At 48.8% G+C, this 22,536-nt stretch overlaps 1 protein-coding gene across 1 annotated transcript in view; it reads right to left on the bottom strand.

Moving 5' to 3' along the window:
* CEMIP (cell migration inducing hyaluronidase 1) overlaps positions 1 to 22,536 on the bottom strand; it is a 162,417-nt gene that overhangs the window by 47,972 nt on the left and 91,909 nt on the right. Inside the window, exons 3-11 of the mRNA XM_060157354.1 lie at positions 21,738 to 21,884; positions 21,103 to 21,241; positions 20,150 to 20,386; positions 16,824 to 17,003; positions 14,342 to 14,412; positions 13,248 to 13,343; positions 12,293 to 12,414; positions 7,250 to 7,382; positions 6,262 to 6,453 (exon numbers count right to left, since the gene is read on the bottom strand). Of these exons, the coding sequence (XP_060013337.1) occupies positions 6,262 to 6,453; positions 7,250 to 7,382; positions 12,293 to 12,414; positions 13,248 to 13,343; positions 14,342 to 14,412; positions 16,824 to 17,003; positions 20,150 to 20,386; positions 21,103 to 21,241; positions 21,738 to 21,884 (1,317 nt within the window). The remainder of the gene's footprint in view (positions 1 to 6,261; positions 6,454 to 7,249; positions 7,383 to 12,292; positions 12,415 to 13,247; positions 13,344 to 14,341; positions 14,413 to 16,823; positions 17,004 to 20,149; positions 20,387 to 21,102; positions 21,242 to 21,737; positions 21,885 to 22,536) is intronic.

The raw sequence follows: 22,536 nt of genomic DNA, 5'->3' as shown, positions 1-22,536 counted from the left end.
AAGAATGTTCCGGTCCCACCGCCTCCTTCCCCTCTGTGGGGCTCCCTATCAGGATTTTACAAACCTTACCGCCAGTTTATCTGTCCCGCTGCTGCAGTTACAGCCCACTCCCAGGCCACTACCCCAGGGAAGCTGTGCACCCCGCTTTCCCAGCATCCCACCCTGTCTGTGGAATTCTCCCACACGGCCTTCACCCCTCCCTTCTGTCTCCAGGCTCTGATACAGGAAGGCCAACCAGGGGAAAGCAGACGCGGCCAAGCCAGATTTGTCCCGAATAATCCACAAGGGCCATGAGCACAGATGAGGGGTGGGGAAGGCATGGGATGCAGAAGGACTCTGCACAGTTGCCCCGCACAGGAATAAAACATCGACCCTTCCAAGTACTCATCCTACGACAGGCCCGGTTCCACAATCTGCCCTCTTCCGAGCCCTCTCTACAGGGCAAGCATGGCACTAAACGCTCCGGAGTCGAGAAGGGGAAAACATCAAAGATCTTCCAGCGGGAGAAACAGACCCCTGTACGTGTGGCTCAGACCCAGCAGGGCCCAGGGTTTCTGCAGGAGGGGGCAGTGCGGTCTGCCCTTCTCAGACCACGAGGACAAGCCCAGAGGGACTTAGGCTGGAGGGTCCCAGAAAGGCAAATTTAAACTACAGAGCTCCCAGATCCCTCCTCCAGTCCAGTCATCTTTGAGAGAAGAAGTTGGGAACTGGGTCCCTCCTGGAGGAAGGATGAAGCAGAACATATCACCTTCGAGCCAGAGAGCTCTGAGTTTGAATCCTGGCTCAGATCGACCAAGTAGACTTGCTTGGTCTATACCAGCAGCCCTCACTAGAAAGTTCTGAGATGATGGAAATGCTCTAGTCCGTGTTGTCCGATATGGTAGCCACTAGCCCCATGTGGCCAGTGAACTCTTGAAATCTGCCTGCAGGACTGAGGAATGGAATTTTTATTAGTTTCAATTAAATTTATACAGCCCCATGTGGCTGCTGACTACCATATTGGAAAGCATGAGTCTAGACGTTTAATTTCCACGGACATCAGTTTCCTCATCTATGTCATGGAGAAAACAGTAGCACCCGCCTTGTCAGGTTGTCATGAAGAGTGAGCAAGTCGGTTTACGTAAAGTGCTTTAGCATATCACGGGAAACTCAAACAATGTTAATACTAATTAGTAGTAGTACTTGAAAGTGTGTGATGGGGGGCTTATAAAACAAAGTGGGAAGTTGAGAATGAAAATAGGGTAGAAAATTGAGGGGATTTCTTTTTTCTTTTTCTTTTTTTTTTTTTTTTTTTACTGACGAAGGATGTATTTATTTTAAACCATTACATAAGATTCAGCTTAAGAATCATAAGGAGGAGATTTCTAATTGCCATGTCGGGAGGTGTTGAAAATCACACTGTGGTTGGCAAAACCTTGAAATATTTTTTTAGATGATTCACACATTTTCATGACTTTGTTACCCCCATCTGTTTCTCGTCAGAAAATCGTTCTGCAAAAAGGCCTGTTTACTGGAATTTGGGGGCAGTGAGGAAGGAGGATCCAGGAGGGCTGTGTCCCTCTCTGCAGCCAGCCTGGGGAGGAGAACACGAATTGGTAATTGGATGGGGGGCACAGTTATGGAAAAGAACAAAGCAGGTGGAGTCCTTGCTCCGTGTCAGTGGGGGATGGAGGGCCAGAGAATGGGCTTGGAGCTGAAGAGGAGAAACGTGAGCCTCCCTAGGACAGCCAGACAAACAGAAAGACACACGCGCGCGCGCGCGCGCGCGCGCGCGCGCACACACACACACACACACACACACACACACGCCTCATAGATACCCCTCCCTGGGGCTTTTCCGACGCTGTCCACCAGGAGGCACTGTTCTCATGTAAGCCCTAAAACTTCTGAGCAAGATGGTCCACTCTGAGCCTAGTACCTTTAAGGAGGGAGGGGCTCGGCAGGGTTGGGGAGCTGCTGGAGATACAGACACAGGCAGTCCTAAACCAGGGGCGTTTGGAGGGTCCTGAGGGGGCTGCATCATCTTCTCCACTTACCCTTCCCTCCCTTGGTACTCAGGGCCCAGAGCAGCCCCGTCTCACCCTCTGTCCAGCCTGCACAGCCCTCATGAAGCCCCTGGAACTGTTAGCCAAACATTGCCACCTGCAGCAACGCGCCATCATGCACACCCAAACCACGCCGTTGGGCGAGGCGGGGGTGCCCCAGGATCGCACGGCTTCCTCATTCTCAGGGTCACTCTTGGCACACACTGCTGCCCTATTAGGACCTGCTCAAGATGAAATTTCCCCTCCAGGCCTAGGGTGCTCAACAATGAGGTGCAGATGAGGGCCAGTGAGAACAAAGTGCCCCTCCCAGGGTGCCCCTCCTCCTACCTCCCTGCAGGCAAGGCCTTAAAGGCAAGCTTTCACCCTCCCGGAAGCCACAAGGGCAGCCCCAGCTCCATGGGTCACTTAGGCTAGGCCCGTGAGCCATGGCCGCTGAGCCTGCGCGTCCGGAGCCTGTGCTCCGCAACGGGAGAGGCCACAACAGTGAGAGGCCTGCGTACCGCAAAAAAAAACCAAAACCAAAACCAAAAAACAGTGAGCAGTGACATCCCCTCAAACGGTCTGAATGCCACTCCTGACAAGAGTCCCAGAGGACACCTGGCATCCCAGAGGACACCTGGCATCCCAGAAGGCCTGTCCACATGTATTGTCCTCAGGAGACACAGAAGACACCCAGTGAAGACCCAAGGGTCCAACAATCACTAGGAATTGCTTCGCTTGGTGCTGGCCTGTAAGTGGGGGTCTAGGAAGTCTAATAAGCCATTGTACTCAGAAGAAAGCCCCAAGGTGCCATTTGGGGTCTCCGCTTCCTCCAGCCCCCCGTTTCCCTGTCAAGCTACCTGGGTCTTCTTCTGGAATTGGAGCATTGCCTGCTCTTCCCAGCACAGGGTCTTTGCTGCCCCTCCCCTCTTTCCTGGTTACCTCTCTGCTCAATCATTAATTCCTCTGGGGAGTCTTCCAGGCCTTTGCCAAACCCCCGTTTCCGATGCTCCCATCAATCCCCATCTTCCTCTTCCATGGCCTTTCTCGCATTTGGGATTTCGTTTTTATTGGGATGATTCTTTGCTGGATATCCATTTTCACAGCTGCCTAAGGGCAGAGAACTTGTCTCTGTGGTTCACCATGGCTTCCCAAAGCCTGGAGCATCGACTGGCATAGACTACGTGCTCTTTGTTTGTTGAATACATGATGACCTGCTCCTTGCCACCTCCCTGCGGGTGTCCTTGTGATGGAGGAGTGAGGATGCCTGTCCAGCCTGAGGGTGGAGGGAGGGTGGGGCATGCACATTCACAGGAAGAGCCTCCACACCCAGAAGCATCAGGACACGTAGACAACTGCAGGCCTGGCAGACCTCGTGTGTCTGTTACTAATAATGACAGAAATGGCTTGCTTCTCTCCCTCTATAACTTCCTTTAAACTGCATGTCCCCAAAGAGCGGAATCGATAAGCTATAAAATATACAGGTTTCAACCACTGGCCTGTGGCTCCTGTCCCTTCCCTCCTTTCCATCCTTAAGTTTAGTTGCTAAACTACTGCACCTAATACTACGACTAGTAACAGCCAACACGAATGGAGCACTTATCACGTGCCAGGCACTATTTTAAGTATCTCTTTAAGTATCTCTTTAACTCCTTTAATCTTCACAACAGCCCTTTGAAGTAGTTGTGATCATTATCTCCATTTTATACATGAGAAAACAGGGACAAAGGGAAGTTACGTAATTGTCTAACGTCCTTTGGCTAATCACTGCCATTCCTAGAACCTCTTTAAACTATTTTGCCCTCTACCAAAAAAAAAAAAAAGTCTTCCTCAAAACGTCTTCAGAAAATGTGACGAACAGCACGACCCTCCGTCTAACGTGATAAATCAAACAGTAAACAGCCGCACACAGAGAGCATCTTTGCATCAGACAGTTTCCAGGGTGATGGTTCACGTTGTTGCACAGTATCCACCACGTGAAAGCCCCTATGACAGATTCCCCAGTAGCCCAGAGCTAAGGGAAAGTTGCCTCTCTTGGCTTCTGGTCCCCTTCCTTGTATTAGACAATATTAGTTAAGTAATTGGTGAAGTTCCTTTCTCTGCTCTGGCTGCCAGGAAGCTCAGAGATACATTTCATGGTCTATTTCAGTAGCTTCTGCTAACTTCATTTCCCACCCCCCCTTCTGCTGACTTTATTCTCCATCCATCAGTCTTTCATTACTTAGACACGTATCTTTCACCCTGTTTTTTTTTTCTTCCCCCCCACCCCCGGAGGAAGATCTACCTGGACTTGTGTTCATTCTAAGAGACCCCGAAACCTTTTTTGAAGAAGGTAGGGGTTTCAAACAAATTATCATTTAAGGTATCATTCTGTTACCTTGTCAAGGAACAAATGTTTGGTCATCTCAGCCTCTGCCCACAAACTGCTACCCCCTTCCCTCTCTCTCGCCACACCCACCACATCACAATCTCTGGAAACAGTTACAGCCTTCCTTTTGCAGTTCCGAGTCTAGAGCTGGTGCCCCAGGATCACAGCTGCAGCATTTGTGGACCGCCTCAGCTACATGCCCTCCAGGGTCCCCATCCCCATGAAAAAAATTATGCCATTGGACTCCATCACACGTTCTCACTTTTTGAAACCTTTGTGCCCCCAAATTCTTTCTCAAGCACTCTTCCACTAGCCAAAAAGATTCTGTTGAATTTTACCTTTTGTAGTTTTATTTCCAAAATAATAGATACTCTGAATATATTGGTAACGCTTTCTCAATTCATAGTCTTCCTTCTACCCCCAAATTCTCATACTTCTCCAGGTGCCATGGTTCTGCGGCAGCCAATACTTTTTTTCCTTAATTTTTATGGGGGTAGAGTTGATTTACAGTGTTGTGTTAGTTTCAGGTGTACAGCAAAGTGATTCAGTTATGCATATACATATATCTACTCTTTTTTGGATTCTTTTCCCATATAGGCCATTACAGAGTATTAATAGAGTTCCCTGTGCTATACAGTAGATCTTTATTAGTTATCCATTTTATATATAGTAGTGTGTATATGTTAATTCCAATCTTCCAATTTCTCCCTACCCCCCTTTACCATAAGTTTGTTTTCTATATCTGTAACTCTCTTTGTTGTGTAGATAAGTTCATTTGTACCTTTTTTTAAGATTCCACATATAGCAGCTGACATTTTTAATGCCCAGTATTGATTCTCCTTTCTCTGGTAATACATCCCAATTTTCCTTTGGGGAGCGACTCTGTCCATACAATGCAGTCGTAGAAGGACAGTCATTGAAGGTGCCCTAGCCAGAGGGTGAGCACAAGAGACACCAGCCCAATCAGTGCCATCTCCCTGGAAGGTAACTTTTGAGCACCATGTCCCAGGATGCGCAAACAGTGATGCCTTAAGGATGCTGCCCATTCGTTCCTGCTACCCAGACCCCTGAAGCTGCCCTGTTCCTGGTCCTTTATTGCACCTTGGCCACGCAGCTTTCATTTAGTTCTCTAAACTGAATAGCCTTAATGAATTCGTTTTTTTGTTTAAGATAGTCAAGTTGGATTCTGTTGCTTACAACAAAGAACTCTAACAGATACATAACTCCCCCAACTAAGAATAATTGACCTGGACTATACTGGAGGTCTCTTTTACCTCTAACGATCTGTAATTCCAGTAACCTCACACGACATAAATGACAGGGCATCGAAGTCAAGATTTAGGAGAAGAAAAAGGAAAATGTGAAAGCTACAGAAAGAAGAGATTTAAAATGTTGTGGTAGGTTAATTATTGCCTAGCAAATGTTCATTCCCTCCCTTCTATCTTAATGGGAAAAATAGAGTTCCCCATTCATGTTGAGTTGGACCACGTGATCTGTTTTGGTCAATGGAAAGTGGGTGTCAAAGGGTGCTAGTTCTGATCGCAAGGCCTTAAGAGTCCTCCCGTGTTTCGGTTCACTTCTCCCCCGCGAGAAGAGTATGTCCTAGGAAGAATGAGACTCACGTGGAGCTGACCCGAACCCAGCTCTCAGCCTGGAGCCAAGTTTAGTGTGGAGAAGCTGAACCCTAGACAGCCTGTAGATGCACGAGTAAGAAATAAATGCTTGCCATAAAATCTTAAGGACTTTTTTGTCATGCAGCATTATTATGGCAATAGCTGACTGACACAAATTTGTTTTGATTTCAGTCAACTTTAAGCCTAACGATTTTCAGCTTCATCAGACCTAGGGAGGGGTGAGGGAATGTCCTACCTGCTACTTTGACCTGCTTGGAGGCACAGGCTTTGCAGGGGAGCACCTGGAACTCTTCTGCCTGGTACATGGAGTAATCGGTACTGGCAATGACCAGGGTATCTCCGGGCTTCCATGATTGTACATCGTCTTCAAGATTCAGGATGGTGCTGTTCACGTTGGTGTCAATGGTGACGGTGAGTTTCGGCCTCACTGTTAACCCAAAACAGGAGAGACTGAGAGATAAAGCTTTGTTCCTGCCACACTTCTGACTCCCCACCTCTCCCCTTCCCCTCCCGAAATCAGTAAATGCCAGGTTTGCCTATCCAAAACCCAAATCACCAGGCTCACCCCATCCAAGTCTTGGTAAAGGTTTTTTGAAGTCAACAAAAACCCTACCAGAAAAGAGCCATTCATTAGCTCTGGGCACGGGAATTTTCCACGAACTCCTTAGCCGGAGTTAAATGTGGCTGCCTCACCACACCCGTTTTGCAAAAGATGTGAAACAAATATAGTCCGTCTCAACTATTATTTTCAGTAGCTGTAAGCCTCCCCTCCAAAGAACTTCCATCCCTAATGACTGCCTTCTGGAGATGGCCAAGTGCCCCTGAGAACAAACCGACCATTTCCAATCCCTTCTAACGAGCACCTCGAGAACCGGGTTTAAAATAATATCCCCCAAAGAGGCCATGAGCTGCGTGTCTATGCAGGGGAGGGCTGCAGGAAGGTCAGCTCTGTCCACTGCACCCTGGTTTTCCTGGACCAGGCCCTTCCCCTTCCTGAAAGGCATGTGGGCAGGGTGGGGCTCTGATGGCTCCTGCCAACTCCGAGGACCCTCCCACAGCTCCTGTGTCACAGAGGTGCTCTCCATCACGAGCTTGGTAGGAGCGTGGGGTCACTGAGATGCCCAGAGGCAGCTGAACCAGCCATCAAAACTCCCAATGCATAGCTGGCAGCTCAAGGAACCGAGCCACGGTTGCATTTCTGTCCCCAGCAAGGAGCTGCTTACCAGGCTTCCCACAGAGGAACCGCACACGGTAGCTCTGGCAGCCTTGGCCCTGGTCATAGCACACAAACCTATAATCCTGGCCTCTTTTGTAGACAACCTCGGTGGTGAGGTTAACTCCATCCACTGTAGTGGCCTGGGAACAGCACGGAAATTACAGAGCAAAGTCATTTCTTTTTGTAAAGAAGGAAGGTTATGATTAATGTTATAAACATATACGCACGAGTCTAAAATTGTTCCTGCTGCAAAACTTATTTACGATGGCCTTAAGTTATTATTCGGACGTTTCCCCTTCTCGATTTTGTATAAGAAAGACAGCATGAAGTCACAGGATGGATAAACATCTTGCCTGGGGTCCTACCGTATTTGGTATCCAAACCAGTGACTGACTGCCCTGGTGAACGTTTTCTGGAGTGTTTACAGCCAGCACACACTCTTTCAGGAGCTGCGCTGCCTGCTTTCTTACAACTTGTCCCACTCACCACCACGAGCACCATCAAGAGTGGCCGACATTTACTGAAGACTCACTATGATCGGTCCACTGGTGCCTAAATGTGGCTCCATCCTGTGGGGAGTCTTTAAAAACACCCACGCCCAGGCCCCGTCTGTGGAGTCTCAGGTTTGATTGTGTCCAGGGGGCGGCCTGGGCATCAGGACGTTTAATGGCTGCCCAGGTGACTCCAATGGGAAGTCATGTTTGAGAACCCCTCTTGGAGTTATGGGGCTACATACATTATTTCATTCCCTCTGCTTGGCTGTGAGGTCTATGAGACTGTTGCTGGTTTTACAGATTAGGAAACGGACGCTCAGAGAGGTTGGGTAACTTGCCCACTTGAATCCGGATGCATCCAACTATATGGCTGGTGCTTCGCAGCCCCTCCCACTGCTGCCCTCAGGCACTACTGCCCTCGGTTCAGCGTCTGTCTCCTTCCAGTGGCTGGTGGGTTCTGGAAAGGCCAGGTTTTGCCTCCCTCCCTGATCCCAGCATCCAGCCCAGGGCCTGGCACAGAGCACAGTCTCAGCTGATGAGAGCTGATGGGCGAGAAGCTTCAAGGCCAGGTAGAGAATTTAGGGAGTGGGTTCAGAGAAGGGCATGATCCCAGGGCCGGGGTATGTCTGCATCATGACTGGGGCTGTCATCAGAGACTTGCAATTTAGAGCAAGGGCTGCAGCTGTTATCCTCGTTGGCACAGAAACCAAAGGGACCAGGGCCAGGCAAATAGGAAGGTAAAGTTTCGTCAATCGAAAAAGGCGGGGTGGGGGGGAACTTTTAGGAAACCCTGCTTTGAACCCAGCAGATAGCCGCTGCCCTTGGCTTGGAAGGAGAGCTATGGAGACATGAGTCCAGCCAGAAAGAAAATTCAGCCCTTTCCTGCAAGCAACACACTCACAGCCATTATCTGGGGTGGTCTCTGCAGCAGAGAGGCAGGCATTGCGGACTTGCTCTTAGAGGAAAACACTAAGGCTCAGAGGGGTTTAGAAGCAAGTTCAAGGTCACCTGAATGTCAAGCCCATGCCTCTGACCCCCGGATCTCTTCTCCTGAGGCCAGCATGTTTTTCAGTTAAGACACCCCTTAATATTGAGAACTGAGCCTGAAAACATCATCCAACGGAGCTGGACGTTTTTTAAGGTGCAACGTCCGGTAAACAATTCAGGAAACCTCTACTCAGTCTTGCTGCTTTTCTTGTTTTCCTTTTTCTAACCGTAAGAACGACCTTAGCTTTGGATAAGAAGAGTAAAAAGGGCTTTACCACCGTCCAGTGAACCTCGATCTTCACTTTAAGTAGACACAATGTGATTGTTACTCAAGATAATAATTATAAAATAACTAGCATATCATAATAAACAATAACATAGGAAAATCATTTTAAAATAATAAAAAAATTACGGGCACTCGCTCACTATGCATTGTTGCATTAAATCCACAAAAGAATCCCATGAGGGAACAATTCTTATCTCCATTTTTGCTTATGGGGAAATTGAGACACTAAATTAAAGAACTTGACTGATATCTATGGCCAGGATTGCTAGTGAGGATGACCCAGGGTGCAAGATTTAAGGCAGCACTCACTCTCAGGGTCATGCGAGTACAGAGTCGGCACCTGGGAGTGAGTGCCACCTTAAATTTTGTGCCTTGGGCACCTCACGCGTCTAACCGTAGTCCTGTCACTGTTGGTAAGCCACAGCTCACAAGTGACAGAGCTGGATGCAAACTAGGAGCTATCTGGTTTCCAAATACATCTTCCAACCACCAGACTGACCTCCAGCCACTGTGCCGGGAATGAGGGAGAAGAGGGGACTGCCCAAGATGGTCTCAGCCCCAAGGATATGTGAGTCCAGCAGGTCCCACTGGCCTTGAAGGGCGGGTGGGTTTTAAGGGAGAAGGTGGGAGGAGAGGAGGTTTCAACCCAGGAGAACCTCAGGAAGGGTAATGACATGGGAACAGGGGACTGTGGTTTTGGTTTTGATTCTGCAGAATCACAAGCTATCAGATCTGGAAAAGATTTCCTTGAGTTGAGGTCAACTGTGTAAGTCCTATTTCCTCTTTCTTTCCAACTCGCCATCCTGCCTAGGTGACAAATGTCCTTAACACCCCCTCCCCCTCCAGAGGATTTGACGTCAGGGTAGAGCAAGTATCTGGGGGACCCCTTGTGTGGGGCGGCCACAGCCCTGGAGAGTCTTCAGGTGCACTGGGGCCTGCACGGTGGTCAGAGGTGGCCAGTGACCACAGTAACCTGTTATTTCCCATAGTGGCAAAAATGGGCACGTGGGCATTTCAGTTTTGCTTCAGTCTCTCTGGTGGGTTAATTAACTAGGGCGTTTAGCTCCTGGCTGATGTGTCTGACACTCTATCTATAAAGACGATGTAATCTTGCTTTGCTCACCTGTGGTAAACATAGGACAAGCCTGGCTTTGCTTTTCTGACTTCAGAAGAACCCGGAGTATATTCCACCTCATTGTCTTTTATGACTAGAAAGAGATGTTCTGGCTAAGTCTGGGGTCACTACTGATTAAAGGTTGACGGTGAGGAGAAAAGGGATGAACCTGGCATTTCCAGAATGCAGCGCTTCCTCCTTTCCTTTAGGGGCGGAGCTTTGATTCACTTTTGGAGGCACGTGACATGTTTTTAGATGACTGCCTCAAGGAACCTCTGTTTTGCCAAGAAAAAGCCAAGATTTTACTCTGGAATTGAGAGTTTTGAACTCATAAGGGGTTATAATGCTCAGCAAAATATTGTCAAAGAATGCACTTTTGTGGGAAGGCTGGCCCAGGCTTCTGGGTAATGGGGAAAACTGTTGTTGGGTCTTTTATTCTTCTCTGGACCTCAAATAGTTGAGACTTTGAACTCGGGGAATTCATTGTCAGGGACACTCCTTTTGTTGGAAGGCAACTGGGCCCTGCAATATGGCGGCAGACTGGTGGTTACAGAGTCTGGGGTTGGGTCCCCGTGGAAGGTCTTGGATTATGGAGCTGGTGAACAGTCACATATGATTATATATGTAACATATGGAAAAATACGTATACTTTCTCCAGTCTCTTCTGCTATCTCCAAGCCTTTAGTAAAGTTTCATTCACTGTGTTAGCCTGGGATTAATTGTGCTTTGACACTCTCAGGGAAGAGCCCGTATCTGTGCTGGGAGCAAAGTTACTGAGAGCTAGAAATGCCTAAGAAAAGCTATTTTCCTAGCATGGAGAAGTGGTCTTCTAAACAACAGTGATCTGCAGCCAGGCAGCTGGCAGAGCAAACACCAAGAGGGATTTGCAGAACATGGAAGCATTCCTCGAGGATTTCCAGAAATACTTGGGGAGGGAGTGCTGGTACAAGACTGGACTTCCTGTAGCCAAGTGAACTGGAGGAATAAAACGATGGCTCTTTCAGAATGAGAGCTGGAACACTCAGGGTTGCAAGAGAAAATTAAAATTAAATCTGGGAAGTATGTGCTTTGGGGGAGTCAGCACTTTTTGATTCTGTTGGACCCAAGAAGAATCTCCAACGTGTAACTGAATCTGGGTAAATCCTTCTCAGTAATGCTGGAGCCATGTGGACGGGGAGCCGTAGCCAAACAATGAGAAAGATTTCCCTGGCCTTTGCTAACTGCAGAACAGAGTGTCCTCTCTTGGAAAACTGGTCCCTTGTCCCACAGTCCCTCTACGATGCAAGGCAGAGGGCAGAAGTACTGCCTCAGGGTGGGGGTCAGGGGGTGGAGGGGTGGAGGCAGTCCGATGACCTGGGACCTGCGGTTAGATCATCTGAAAGAAGGTGCTGTACAAATGTTGCTATTTGTATTGGATGAAAGAGGATAAAATGGGCAGGGATGGTCTTTCTCAAATGACTCCTAATTCTCTATCTAACAGTTAAGTGGCCCCAAACCTTGTTTTGGAAGAAGACCAGGCATCAGGAAATAAACTCCATTTCCTTGCACATGTCTCTGTCTTTCTTCTGGTCCTTTGAGCTCGCAAGCTTACCAGCTGAGCCACTGAATTGTGAGGGCGGCCTATTCACCCCACACTTTCATGATGAAGCCAGCTGAGAAAGTCTAGGTCCCCCTTGGACAGAGTTAACTCCAAGTGAAGATCCCGAGCAAACGCCGTCCATTCTGCAAACGCCGGCTTTCATTAACTGAGTGGAGGACAAGGCTGTAGGTGTTCTCCACCTGGGCCAGGCTCCGCCTGCACCCAAGTCCCGGCCAGATCCTGTGCACCCGAGGCCCCAAAGGAGACCAACGGAGGAGTGAAGCTGAGCAGGGCAAACCCAACCCCACGCTGGGCACCCTCAGCTGTGGCTGAAGCAGCAGCTGGGGAGAAGGAAAAGGAACTCCGCCGTAGAACCCAGGAGAGAATCTGAGGCCTAGCTTTGAAACTCACGGGTGGGGAAGCCTGGAGCAGATACACAGCTTCCACGTCCGTCTCTAAAATGAGAACAGTACTCTCTGGCTTTACCAATGTCACAGGAGGGCCGTGAGACTCACGCCACTCAAATGGCACGAAAGTCTGTGATCTAGAGAGTCTTCTTCGAGACAAAGCCTTTAGAACTATTTGGTTACCTGTATATCAATGGGGCGACTGCAGATCTTCCCTGGGTGAGTGGCCCGGAGGTCTGAAATTTTCTCCCCACCTTTAGTGTAAGACACTTGGTCATGTTCAAACCACTCTGTCCATTCCACATCTGGGAAGAAAGCAAAGAGCAGGGTCAGACGAGCAAGGGTGCAGGAGAGCCAGCCACACTCGATGTAGCCCCCAAGCAGCCTTGGCACAATGGGAATTGAATACCATCTGTCCAGGTTCTCACCAGGCTGGGTACCAGAGGCTTCTAAACCATCTGTCAACTTCCCCCACCTCTCCCACCTTTTTATTAAAAGTGTCTCTCTTTTTTTTTTTTTTCCAGTACGCGGGCCTCTCACTGTTGTGGCCTCTCCCGTTGCGGAGCACAGGCTCCGGACGCGCAGGCTCAGCGGCCATGGCTCACGGGCCCAGCCGCTCCGCGGCATGTGGGATCTTCCCGGACCGGGGCACGAACCCGTGTCCCCTGCATCGGCAGGCGGACTCTCAACCACTGCGCCACCTGGGAAGCCCTAAAAGTACCTCTTATTGACTATCTTATTTTATAAAAGCAATAGATATTCTTCACTACTGCCAAAAGGAGAAAGATGAAATCCATCCATGAACCCATTATCCAAGGATGGCAGTGAGGATTGCTTCTTTCCGTGCCCCCGTCCCCGTGTGTGTGGGCTCCTTGAAGGCTGGTTCCTACTCCTCCTGTCCGTGTTCTCTGGTCAGTGCCAGCGCCTGGCACAGAAGAGGTATTCCCTGAGAGGAAACATCCCCCTGGGCTATTCACCACGGAGACTTGATTAATTACAGACAGCTCTCAGTTGCAAACTAAGCCGACACTGCCCCAGTCAAGTGGTCCTATTGGTGCAAAAGCAAAGTCCTCGTTCTTCAAAGCCCTGGCCTTTCAGCCCCCTGTGAAATGTTACCAAGGTGTCCCAAACACCTCACCTTGAACCCACTCGCTGGATGAAGAGACATTGAAAAGCTCGCCATGCTCCGTCCGGAAGAGTTTGAATACCCGGGCAGCAGCAGAGCCGTGGTGTCCTGTCAAAGAGGAGATCAGAGGCGTCAGCATCCAGACCGACCCCCAAACTCAGAGGGATGTGATGCTAATGCAGAGAAAGCCCCCTACACACAAGGATCTTGAGTCATTTTGTTAAAAAAAAAAAATTTCAGGCCAATCTTTCCAGAGCAGATTATTTATTGTCCCTTCTTTTGCTTCCGTTTTGCAAGTTTAACTGCAGTGTTCCAACAATGCTATACGTTGGAACCCCATGGTTTCTCATGTGAATTCCTCTCCGGGATTAGAACCGGCAGTACCTTCCGAAACCTTCCCTGGGCAGAGGAGGCTGGTGCTATGTGGTAACAGCCCATCCAAAGCATCTTTTTTTTTTTTTTTTTTTGGCCACACGGCAAGGCTTGTGGGATCTTAGTTCCCCGACCAGGGATCGAACCCAGGCCCTCGGCAGTAAAAGCGTGGAGTCCTAACAACTGGACCGCCAGGGAATTTCCCAAAGCGTCTTTTTTTTTTTTTTTTTGGCGGTACGCGGGCCTCTCACTGTTGTGGTCTCTCCCGTTGCGGAGCACAGGCTCCGGACGCGCAGGCTCAGAGGCCATGGCTCACGGGCCCAGCCGCTCCGCGGCATGTGGGATCCTCCCGGACCGGGGCACGAACCCGTGTCCCCTGCATCGGCCGGTGGACTCTCAACCACTGCGCCACCAGGGAAGCCCCCAAAGTGTCTTTTTAGCTCAAAATATTACCCTTGCTGGTTCTGTCCCAGTTCTCATCTTTCCTGTGTCACTTGTTTTGGATTAAACCAATGACAATTTCTTTGCAAATGTAAATATTATCTTAGTGATTGTCCTTAAATCAGTATGGATTTTTGCCACTCATGTAACTTGGCCATTAAGCAGCTAGTCACTCAACAGGGTGTTGGGTGGTGGATCAGCCATGTTCTGAGGGTGCAGCGTGGTTCAAAAAGCCCCTGAGTCCCTTGGTCAGAGAGACACTGGAGGGAATTTGGCCTCTCGCCATTTATTACCGTGATATTCAATGTGGTCTTCAACAGAAGAAGAGGGATTTCCTTTCACAGTTAGGAAACTCCAAGGGTGTCTGAAAAAAAAAAAAAACAAAAAAGTTCTTCACACATCTGAGCCTGTACTGGAGGTAGAGTTGACGCAGGGTGTCACACAGAGGCTGTTTGGGGGAAATTAGTTTCCAGGCTGGGCTTCCCTTTCTCTAGAAGAAAAAGAGCCTTTCTCTGCAAGCCCTGGCCTTCCGAACCACTTGGCTGGCCTGATGTTTGTGGACTGTGAACCTCTGCAACTCTATTCTGGCAGTCGACAGGGTATGAATCACAAATAACAAACAAGCCCACAGACCTACGTACCACCTGCCAGGCTCAATTAGGTTCTGAAGCAAGTGCTCTCATTCGTTTAGGAAAACAAGGAAACACGCTCCAAGGGAGAAAGCTTCTTTCTCTCATGAGTTAATCTCGAGGAAAATGCCACAGGCAGATGTGACTGAGTACCCAGGAATCGGCCTTGGGCCTTGGGAAGGAAAGAAATACCTCTTCTTCCTAATGAGAAGCAAAGGAGGAAAAGAAGGGGTACCATTTGGGAAAGTTATACACTCCTCTCTTCTCCATTGAAGCGTGCCCTGCTCTAGGGTGGGAAGGTTTTCTTATCCGTTTTTGTCTTCCCCCTAATACCTAACCCAGCCTCTCGCTTACTGTGAGATGTCAGTAGGTCTTGGTCCTCAATAACTTTGATTATTTTTGTGTTGATCTCTTATCTTGGAAAGTAAGTCTTCATCGAGGTTGGGGATTTGACTGTGCCACCCTTGCTTAAAATCTTTCAGTGCCCGCCCATTTGCGTAAAAAGCAACCTCCTTGGCCCAAAGCAAGAGGCCCTCCTGTGCCCACCTCGGCAGCTCCGCCTCTCACCCCTCCTGTTCTTGTTCTTTCACGCCCCGTCATCAATTCCCATTGAATGTCTGCCTCCCGGCGAGAGCTCAGTACTTCCAGAGACAGGTCACAACTTACCATGAGAGCTCAGTACCAGCTAGTCCAGCCCTAGTGCCTTACGGCAATATTTGCTCAACAGTCCCTTCCTGGGTGAATGAACAAAGGATGGGTCCAAGTCTCAGATCTTCTACTGATTTGAGGTGCTTTGAGTCTGTCATTCAAAGTGGGTCTATACAAATGAAGGGTAAACATGTAATCCCTGCCTACCTATCTCCTTCACTTACAGAACACAGCACCCATCCTTCCGTGGCTCTTGTTTGTAAGGAGAGAATAGTTGCTAACGTTTATCGAGTGCTTATTCTGTGCTACACACAGTGGCAGGTATTTTGCTCGCATTATCACAGTTACCCTCCCCAGAGCCCTTTGAGCTGGCTCCTCAAATATCCCATTGTACAGACACAGGAAGCCTGCAAAGAGAGGGTGAGTCACTTGTGCAGTCACCTAGCAGGAGGCGCAGCCCAGGCTCAAATTCAGGCCAAATCGGACGCTAGATCTTGGACCTTCTTCTGCTGAGGCCCTACGTAGCCAGTCCCTTTGTGGTTCTGCCTGTCATTGGAAATTAACGAACTGGCCTTTTGGCTTATAACACAGTGAAACAGCAGCACCCTTGGTTTTGGTTAACAAAGGAGTTTTAACAGTTCTAAAGTGTCACTGTCATTCTTTGGCTTCTTGAGTTTCCTGCCCAAACCCTTCCAGAAGGAGCAGCCCATGGGCAGTCAGAAAAAGCACCCTTGAACCCGGAGTCCTGTCCCTGCCCAGGGGACCTCTGCCCAGGCAGTAAAATTGCTTTGCTCAGAGCCCAGAAAAGGCTCTGGCCTGCCCCCATTTTGCCCACGGTCCACAGAGCTGGAGGGAGGTGCATCCCTATCTCCAATAGCTACGGGACAGATGATCTCAACTTTCCACGGAACCGAGATCTGATTCAACACGATTCAAAGGTGTGGCTACTGTGGGGTAAAGGGCTTCCTCTTGGTGCAAACAGGTGCGCATGCCAAAGTCAGGCATGACGCTGCAATCCACGGCAAACAAAACATGCCCTGGAGCACATCAAAGGGCCCCTTCTGCCGGAGAGCTTGGCTGGGCAGATGCACTTTATGTGGTCTGTAAACAGATGTCTGCCAATCCCCCCAGGCGTGTTCTGACCCTATTGCTAAAGAAAGGGAAAATGACCATTAGCTGTACATCTGAGGCACGGCTTTTACACACAGTAGATGCTCAATTAATACTTTGTAAGCGGCCGACTGAATGAATGAGTTCATATACACAGAGACCTGTGGAGCTTGAAGAGTGGAATATGCTTACAAGGAAAACGAGGCTCCCTTTAAGAACAAGCCCTGACATGTCCAATGAGGATGGATCACATGTCTGCACGCCCCAGGGTCACCACTGAGGGTGATGTCGCCTGGGGAAACGAGCAAGGAAGTTAGGGAAAGTCAGCCTCGGGTAGCGATGCTTCAGTGTTCTGGAGCCCTGGGGAGGTGGAAGTGATGGGCGATACCTAAATCCAAGGTGTAGGAAGTGTTTGCTGCCCAATCTGGTCATCGCCTTCCTGGCCACGTCGTCCAGGTTTCGAGAGCCTTCATCATTCACGGCAACAGAAAGGATCCTGCCGTCGGGCACCGTGTTTAAATACTGGGCCAGACGTTCACTCTCTTTCTTGGATCTATAGGTGTCAAACCTAAAAAGGGCAGAGAGAGGGGATTTTAACAGTCCTAACAGCGGCCCAAAAAGAGAACTCTAAGCACCTACCTGTGGTATGACAACTAACACGCCATCCAAAGATCTCAAGGGCTATGATTTTTAAAGAAAGAAGCTTTCATTACAGCAAGAATCGATCATCTCAGACTTGACAAAGATAACCCTCCCTCATCCACGTACAAGAGCTATGAAATATAGATCTCAAAAAACCTACATCACAGGTGACAAGAATTTACAAAGGAAAGACCCAGTTGTGTGATGATTCCAACTCTAAGTGTAAAGGGAACTTATTAAGTAAAAACATTTTGTACAATGACAACGGGAATTCCGAAAGAATTAATAATTCTTTCATTCAAATTTAATTCTAAATTAATTCTTTAATTTAAAGCAAAATAATTCTAAAACAAGTCTAGAAAAAGAAACCAGCATGCATAGCCAAGATTTGGGAAAAGGAAAACAGTGGTGGTACGGGGAGCGGTGGGGAATGTATGGACACTCCTGACTGAGTCCTCAAACTGGTTTTTAATTGTTCCCATAACCTGGTCTGACCCCACCTAGGCCCCCTCCTTCTCCAGTGCTCCGCCCCAGGAATCGTCTGCTATGAGCCTAGTACAGCTCAGGGTCCCATGGTCACACCCCATGCCCACTCCTGCCTTCACTCATTCATCCTTACCTTCTCTCCAGCCAATCAAATACTTCCTACCGCTCAAGAGCCGACCTAAGTTCTTGTTTCTGCGGGTAACCTCCAGGTAGCCAGGTCTCAGGTGACCACAGCCTGCGTTTCTGTGTGTGTCCAGGGTTTATTAATATCCTTACTCACACACATTCAGCTCTCAGGTTCCTGAGCCCACTGACTCATACTTCACCCGAAGGAGATTAGGAAGGAGCAGGTATCCTGTCTTTGGAAGCTCCACGTCAGCTACTGGGATAACATCTCATTATGCACTTCAGTAATGAATTCAACTTCAGGTTGGCTGCTGCAAGTAACCATGCTGTACTACGTAAGAAACAGCGCCATATCCGGAGAAAACCAGAATTCAAAAGGATGCCTGCACCCCGATGTTCACTGCAGCACGATTCACAATAGCCAATACGTGGAAGCAACCTAAGTGTCCATCGACAGAGGAATGGATAAAGAAGATGTGGCACCTACATACAACAGAATATTACTCAGCCACAGAAAGGAGCAAAATAGTGCCATTTGCAGAGACGTGGATGGACCTAGAGACTGTCATACAGGGTGAAGTAAGTCAGAAAGAGAAAAACAAATATCATATAATATCACTTACGTGTGGAATCTAGAAAAATGGTAGAGATGAACTTATTTGCAAAACAGAAACAGAGTGACAGATGTAGAGGACAAACTTATGGTTACCAAGGTGGGGAAGGGGGGTGGTGGGATGAACTGCGAGATTGGGACATATATACACTACTATGTATAAAATACATAACTAATGAGAACCTACCGTATAGTACAGGGAACTCTACTCAGTGCTCTGTAGTGACCTAAATGGGAAGGAAATCTAAAAAAGAGGGAATATATGTATACCTGTGGCTGATTCGCTTTGCTGCACAGCAGAAACTAACACAACATTGTAAAGCAACTATACTCCAATAAAAGTTAATAATAATAAAAAAATCAATATAATATAATATAATATAATTCAAAACAAAAATGCAGCAGCACCAAGGAGTCAGAACACAACTGAGGAGACTGTTCTCTCTCCTGTGAAGGCAGAGGCTCTCTGATAGATTTTGTGTCCATCAGCTCAGCCTGGCTTCGTTAACTGTGGTCTGAGGATTGCTCCGTCCCAGGCCAAGCAGGTGGCTGTCAGCCCCCGTGGGGACAATATAGTGGTTTAGGGCCTGAGCAGATCTGGGTTTGAATCGCAGCTCCAACACTCCCCAGCCTTGTGACTGAGCAAATTTAGCTTCACCCAACCCCAGCGTTCTCATCTGTATAACAACAGAACCCACCTGACAGGGGGTTTCTGAAGATTCCGTTATATACGGCAGATAAAGTGGTTAACACAGGGTTTTGCACAAAGTCCAGTGATCGTATTATTGTTACTAATATCCACCAGAGGGCAAGGTTGGCTGTGCTGCGTGCTTCTGCCCACCCTGTCTCCCATATCACAGCTGATTCCCTGCTGCCTTCCTGTGGACACTCACAGCTCATGCCCTGTTTCTGAGGAGTGCCATATGCCCGTCCTCCAGCAGCACCAGGAAAGCTGTCTCTGCTGGCCTATTCCAGCTGTGCCCTTCCTAATGGATCTTTCTCTCTGCGTGGCCTGGGACAGCCTCTGCAAGGCCAGGGCAAGAGCCCCCGGGAGAGCCCCCTCTGCAGAATCTGCCAGGATACCTGAGCCAGGGCAAGGGACAGGGAGTGGGAGACTTGCCCTATCTGCCTCCGAAATAGCTCTCAAGTTCATCCACTTCTGTTGCCACTGCCTCTACCTGAGTCCTCGCCGGCGACCTCCTAACCACCTCTGCTGGCTTTACGTTTGCCCTCCACAAACAATCCGCTCTCTACACAGCAGCCAGGTCCTTTAAATCAGATCGTACCCTTCTTAAAGCCCTTCAGTGGCTTTGCATCCCACTAAGAATAAAACCCACCTCCTCACTGGGCCTCCACACCCACCCCTGCCTAAAACTCTGACATTATGGCATCTCGTTTCCATCCCTCTGCCCTCCCGTATCTCTGCTGGCCCTTCCTCCCTGTGAGAACATCATGCCCTTTCTCACCTCTGGCCCTTTGCACTTGCCGCTCTGTCTTGAAAACTCTTTCCCTGACTCAGCCTTACCCAGCGGTCCTCAGCTCAAATGCTGCTTGTTCACACTGGCCTTTCCAGACCGCGTGATGCCAAGTGGTCTCCTCTAGTTACCCTCTACCCTCTCACTATGTCTCTCCCCCCTAATTACCGATGATCACAGCCTAAAACTATACTGTGCTTACATGTGTGTATGTGTGTGCAAACATGCCTGTTCCTGTTCAATTCAGCTTGGATTTCTGTCTGTTTCACTCGCTGCTGTGCTCCCAGCATCCTGAGCGGCGTCTGGCTAGGACACATGCTCAGTAAGTGTATGCTGAATGAATGAATGTGTTCACGTGAGGGCAAACCTTACCGGTCAGAATGGATGACTGTCCCTGATTTGGGGTCAATGACGTGAACAATGACTCCACGGTGACCCCAGCTCCTTTCGAAAAAATAACCTCCCTCTTGCATGCCACCGGGGTGAAGAGTCTTGTTCAGAAATGTCCAAGAGAGCTTCTTCTGTCCATGCAACTCAAGGGTACCTCCTCTGTCGACGCCGATGTACTTGAGGCCAAAGTACGGGTCTGGTTGAACGTCTTCATCAGCCCTACAAGAGAGAACAGCTCTCCATGGTCGGCCGACACCTCTCTTTACTGGATGCTAAGCCCAGAGGGGACTGCACTGCTCTTGACTCCCACTGTGGCCACCCTGGACCCAGTTACACCTGGTGATTGCTCGAGGTCAGTAGACATAGCATTGGCAACCAAGGTTGTCCCCCACCAGACCAAAATGTGTCCAACAGGCCAAGCAGAAATACTTATCAATAGTTAACACGTTGGTACTTCTTTCCAGTTCTAAGTATGTTATATTTTGGTCCATATCAGATGTGGGATCACCTGGACTGCATACCCTTGTGTACTCTTGGTTACTGATTCTGAGAACTCTCAGTTGCTTGAAGAGGGAGCACACCAGAGGCAAATACTGCATGGAATTTTTCTTTATCTTGTCCATCATTAGCTATTAATAAACATTCACAGAGACTCCCTCAGCCATGACGTGATTAGAAGGCAGCAGAAAGGCTGGCAGGGGTTCCTGTAACTTAAGTCCGGACCTGAGCCACAATAAATAAAATGCCTCACGCACTCCTCCAACTCACCCGAATCGCCACTGTCTGTCTCGTTCGTGATTACCATCTGGCAGGACCTAATGATAATTCCTTTCTTGCACTAAAGCCTTGCTGTCTTACCTCCCACTCTTCCATGAAAAACCTCCTTCCCGTCAGATCCAAGAGTATCACGTGACCCATGGAAGCCGTCTACCCACCTTCCATACAAAATGATGCTGAAATTGCCCTGGAAAGGGCAGAGGGCACTCCCAGCATGCAGCTCTCCTCCGTTGTCAATCAGGATGTGCCGGGTACGCAAAACAATTGCCTCATCTTGGTCTTTAATGACTAGCTTTCCTGAAGAGGCAGGAATGGAGTGAGGTTTAGGAAGACAAGTCTTAGTGGTGAGATTACAGCAGAGGCAAGGGCAGACCTCCTAAGCCCCTCATGTCATCCCTCAGGCAGGCCAAGAGGCGTGTCTTTCCAGTACTTCTATGCTCGCTGTGCTTACGGTGGTTGCTTTTCTCTCTGCCTTGTGACGTGTAAATAACGCCTGCTTGATTTACTGCTATCGCTGCCTGTGCTGCATTCAACGAGCAAGCATCTGAAGGTCAGATACGCAGGAATGCTCAGAGCACCAATAAGAAGTTTCCTCTATAAATGCTTCTTTCACTAAGATTGGACCTCTGACAAGCCACTCCTCAGTGCTCTGACAACCAGATGCTCTGACATGAACCCAAAGCACGTGACATTTGTTCTGTCCATCTACAGTTATGGCAACCTGCATCCCATCTGCTAGGCTCTGAGGCAGCGGACCAGAGAGAGATGGGGCAGGGGAGGGAGACTGGCTTACCTCCCTCTGAGATGCGGATGGAATGGACCGTGGCAGAAGCGATAAGCAGCAGTGTTCTGCCCTGGCCTATGTGCACGTAGTAGTCTGGGTCATGGCCAGGGTTCCAGGGCTGCAGCTCAGGCCACTGATCAGGGCACTCAGCTGCCGCTGCAAAGGACAGAGAGATGTCACTGCCACCACCCACCAACGTCCCCAAGCAAGGACTGCCACAGTCCTTGGGGTGGGGAGTCTATCATGCATTTTCATGGCCCTTGCCTTCTCCCTACTAGAGCTCAAAGCAGGGCCCTAGAAAGCAAAGAGAACCCCTGATATAGGAGCCAGGAGGCCTGGGATTTAGTCGAATGTCCTTCATTAGTTCATCCTTTATCTGTGAACAAGTCACTTCCCTCTTCTGGACTCAGTTTTTCCCTTTATAGAATGAAGGGTAGACCAGATGACTCCTCAAGACATTCCAAGATCTAAATTTAGGCAATGATTTACCCAGATTACTTGTATTCCAAGGCATCCTTTCCCCTGGAAAGCATTGTTTAAAAAGTTGGCAAACCTTTTCCCCTTCTGCCTGAGAATTTGACTTTTAGTTAATTTTCTGTTTCCCTGGAAGCCTGAGAAAGATGGTATTCTATAAAGCATGTTACCAAGCAACATCTTATAACAAAAGTGACCCCTGATTAGTAAATGGCATCTAAACTGGGAGGAACTATGCAAAATTTATAATGATCCTGGTAGAGATGTCTTGCTTGAAGCCTTCCCTGTGCAGGGACTCTCGTAATTGGGCAAATCCCACACAGCAACTCTGAAA

This window comes from Lagenorhynchus albirostris, chromosome 1 (assembly GCF_949774975.1).
Source record: "Lagenorhynchus albirostris chromosome 1, mLagAlb1.1, whole genome shotgun sequence".
NCBI lineage: Eukaryota > Metazoa > Chordata > Mammalia > Artiodactyla > Delphinidae > Lagenorhynchus > Lagenorhynchus albirostris.
Note: the sequence above shows the minus strand (reverse complement) of the source record. Positions and strands in the feature narration are given on the sequence as shown.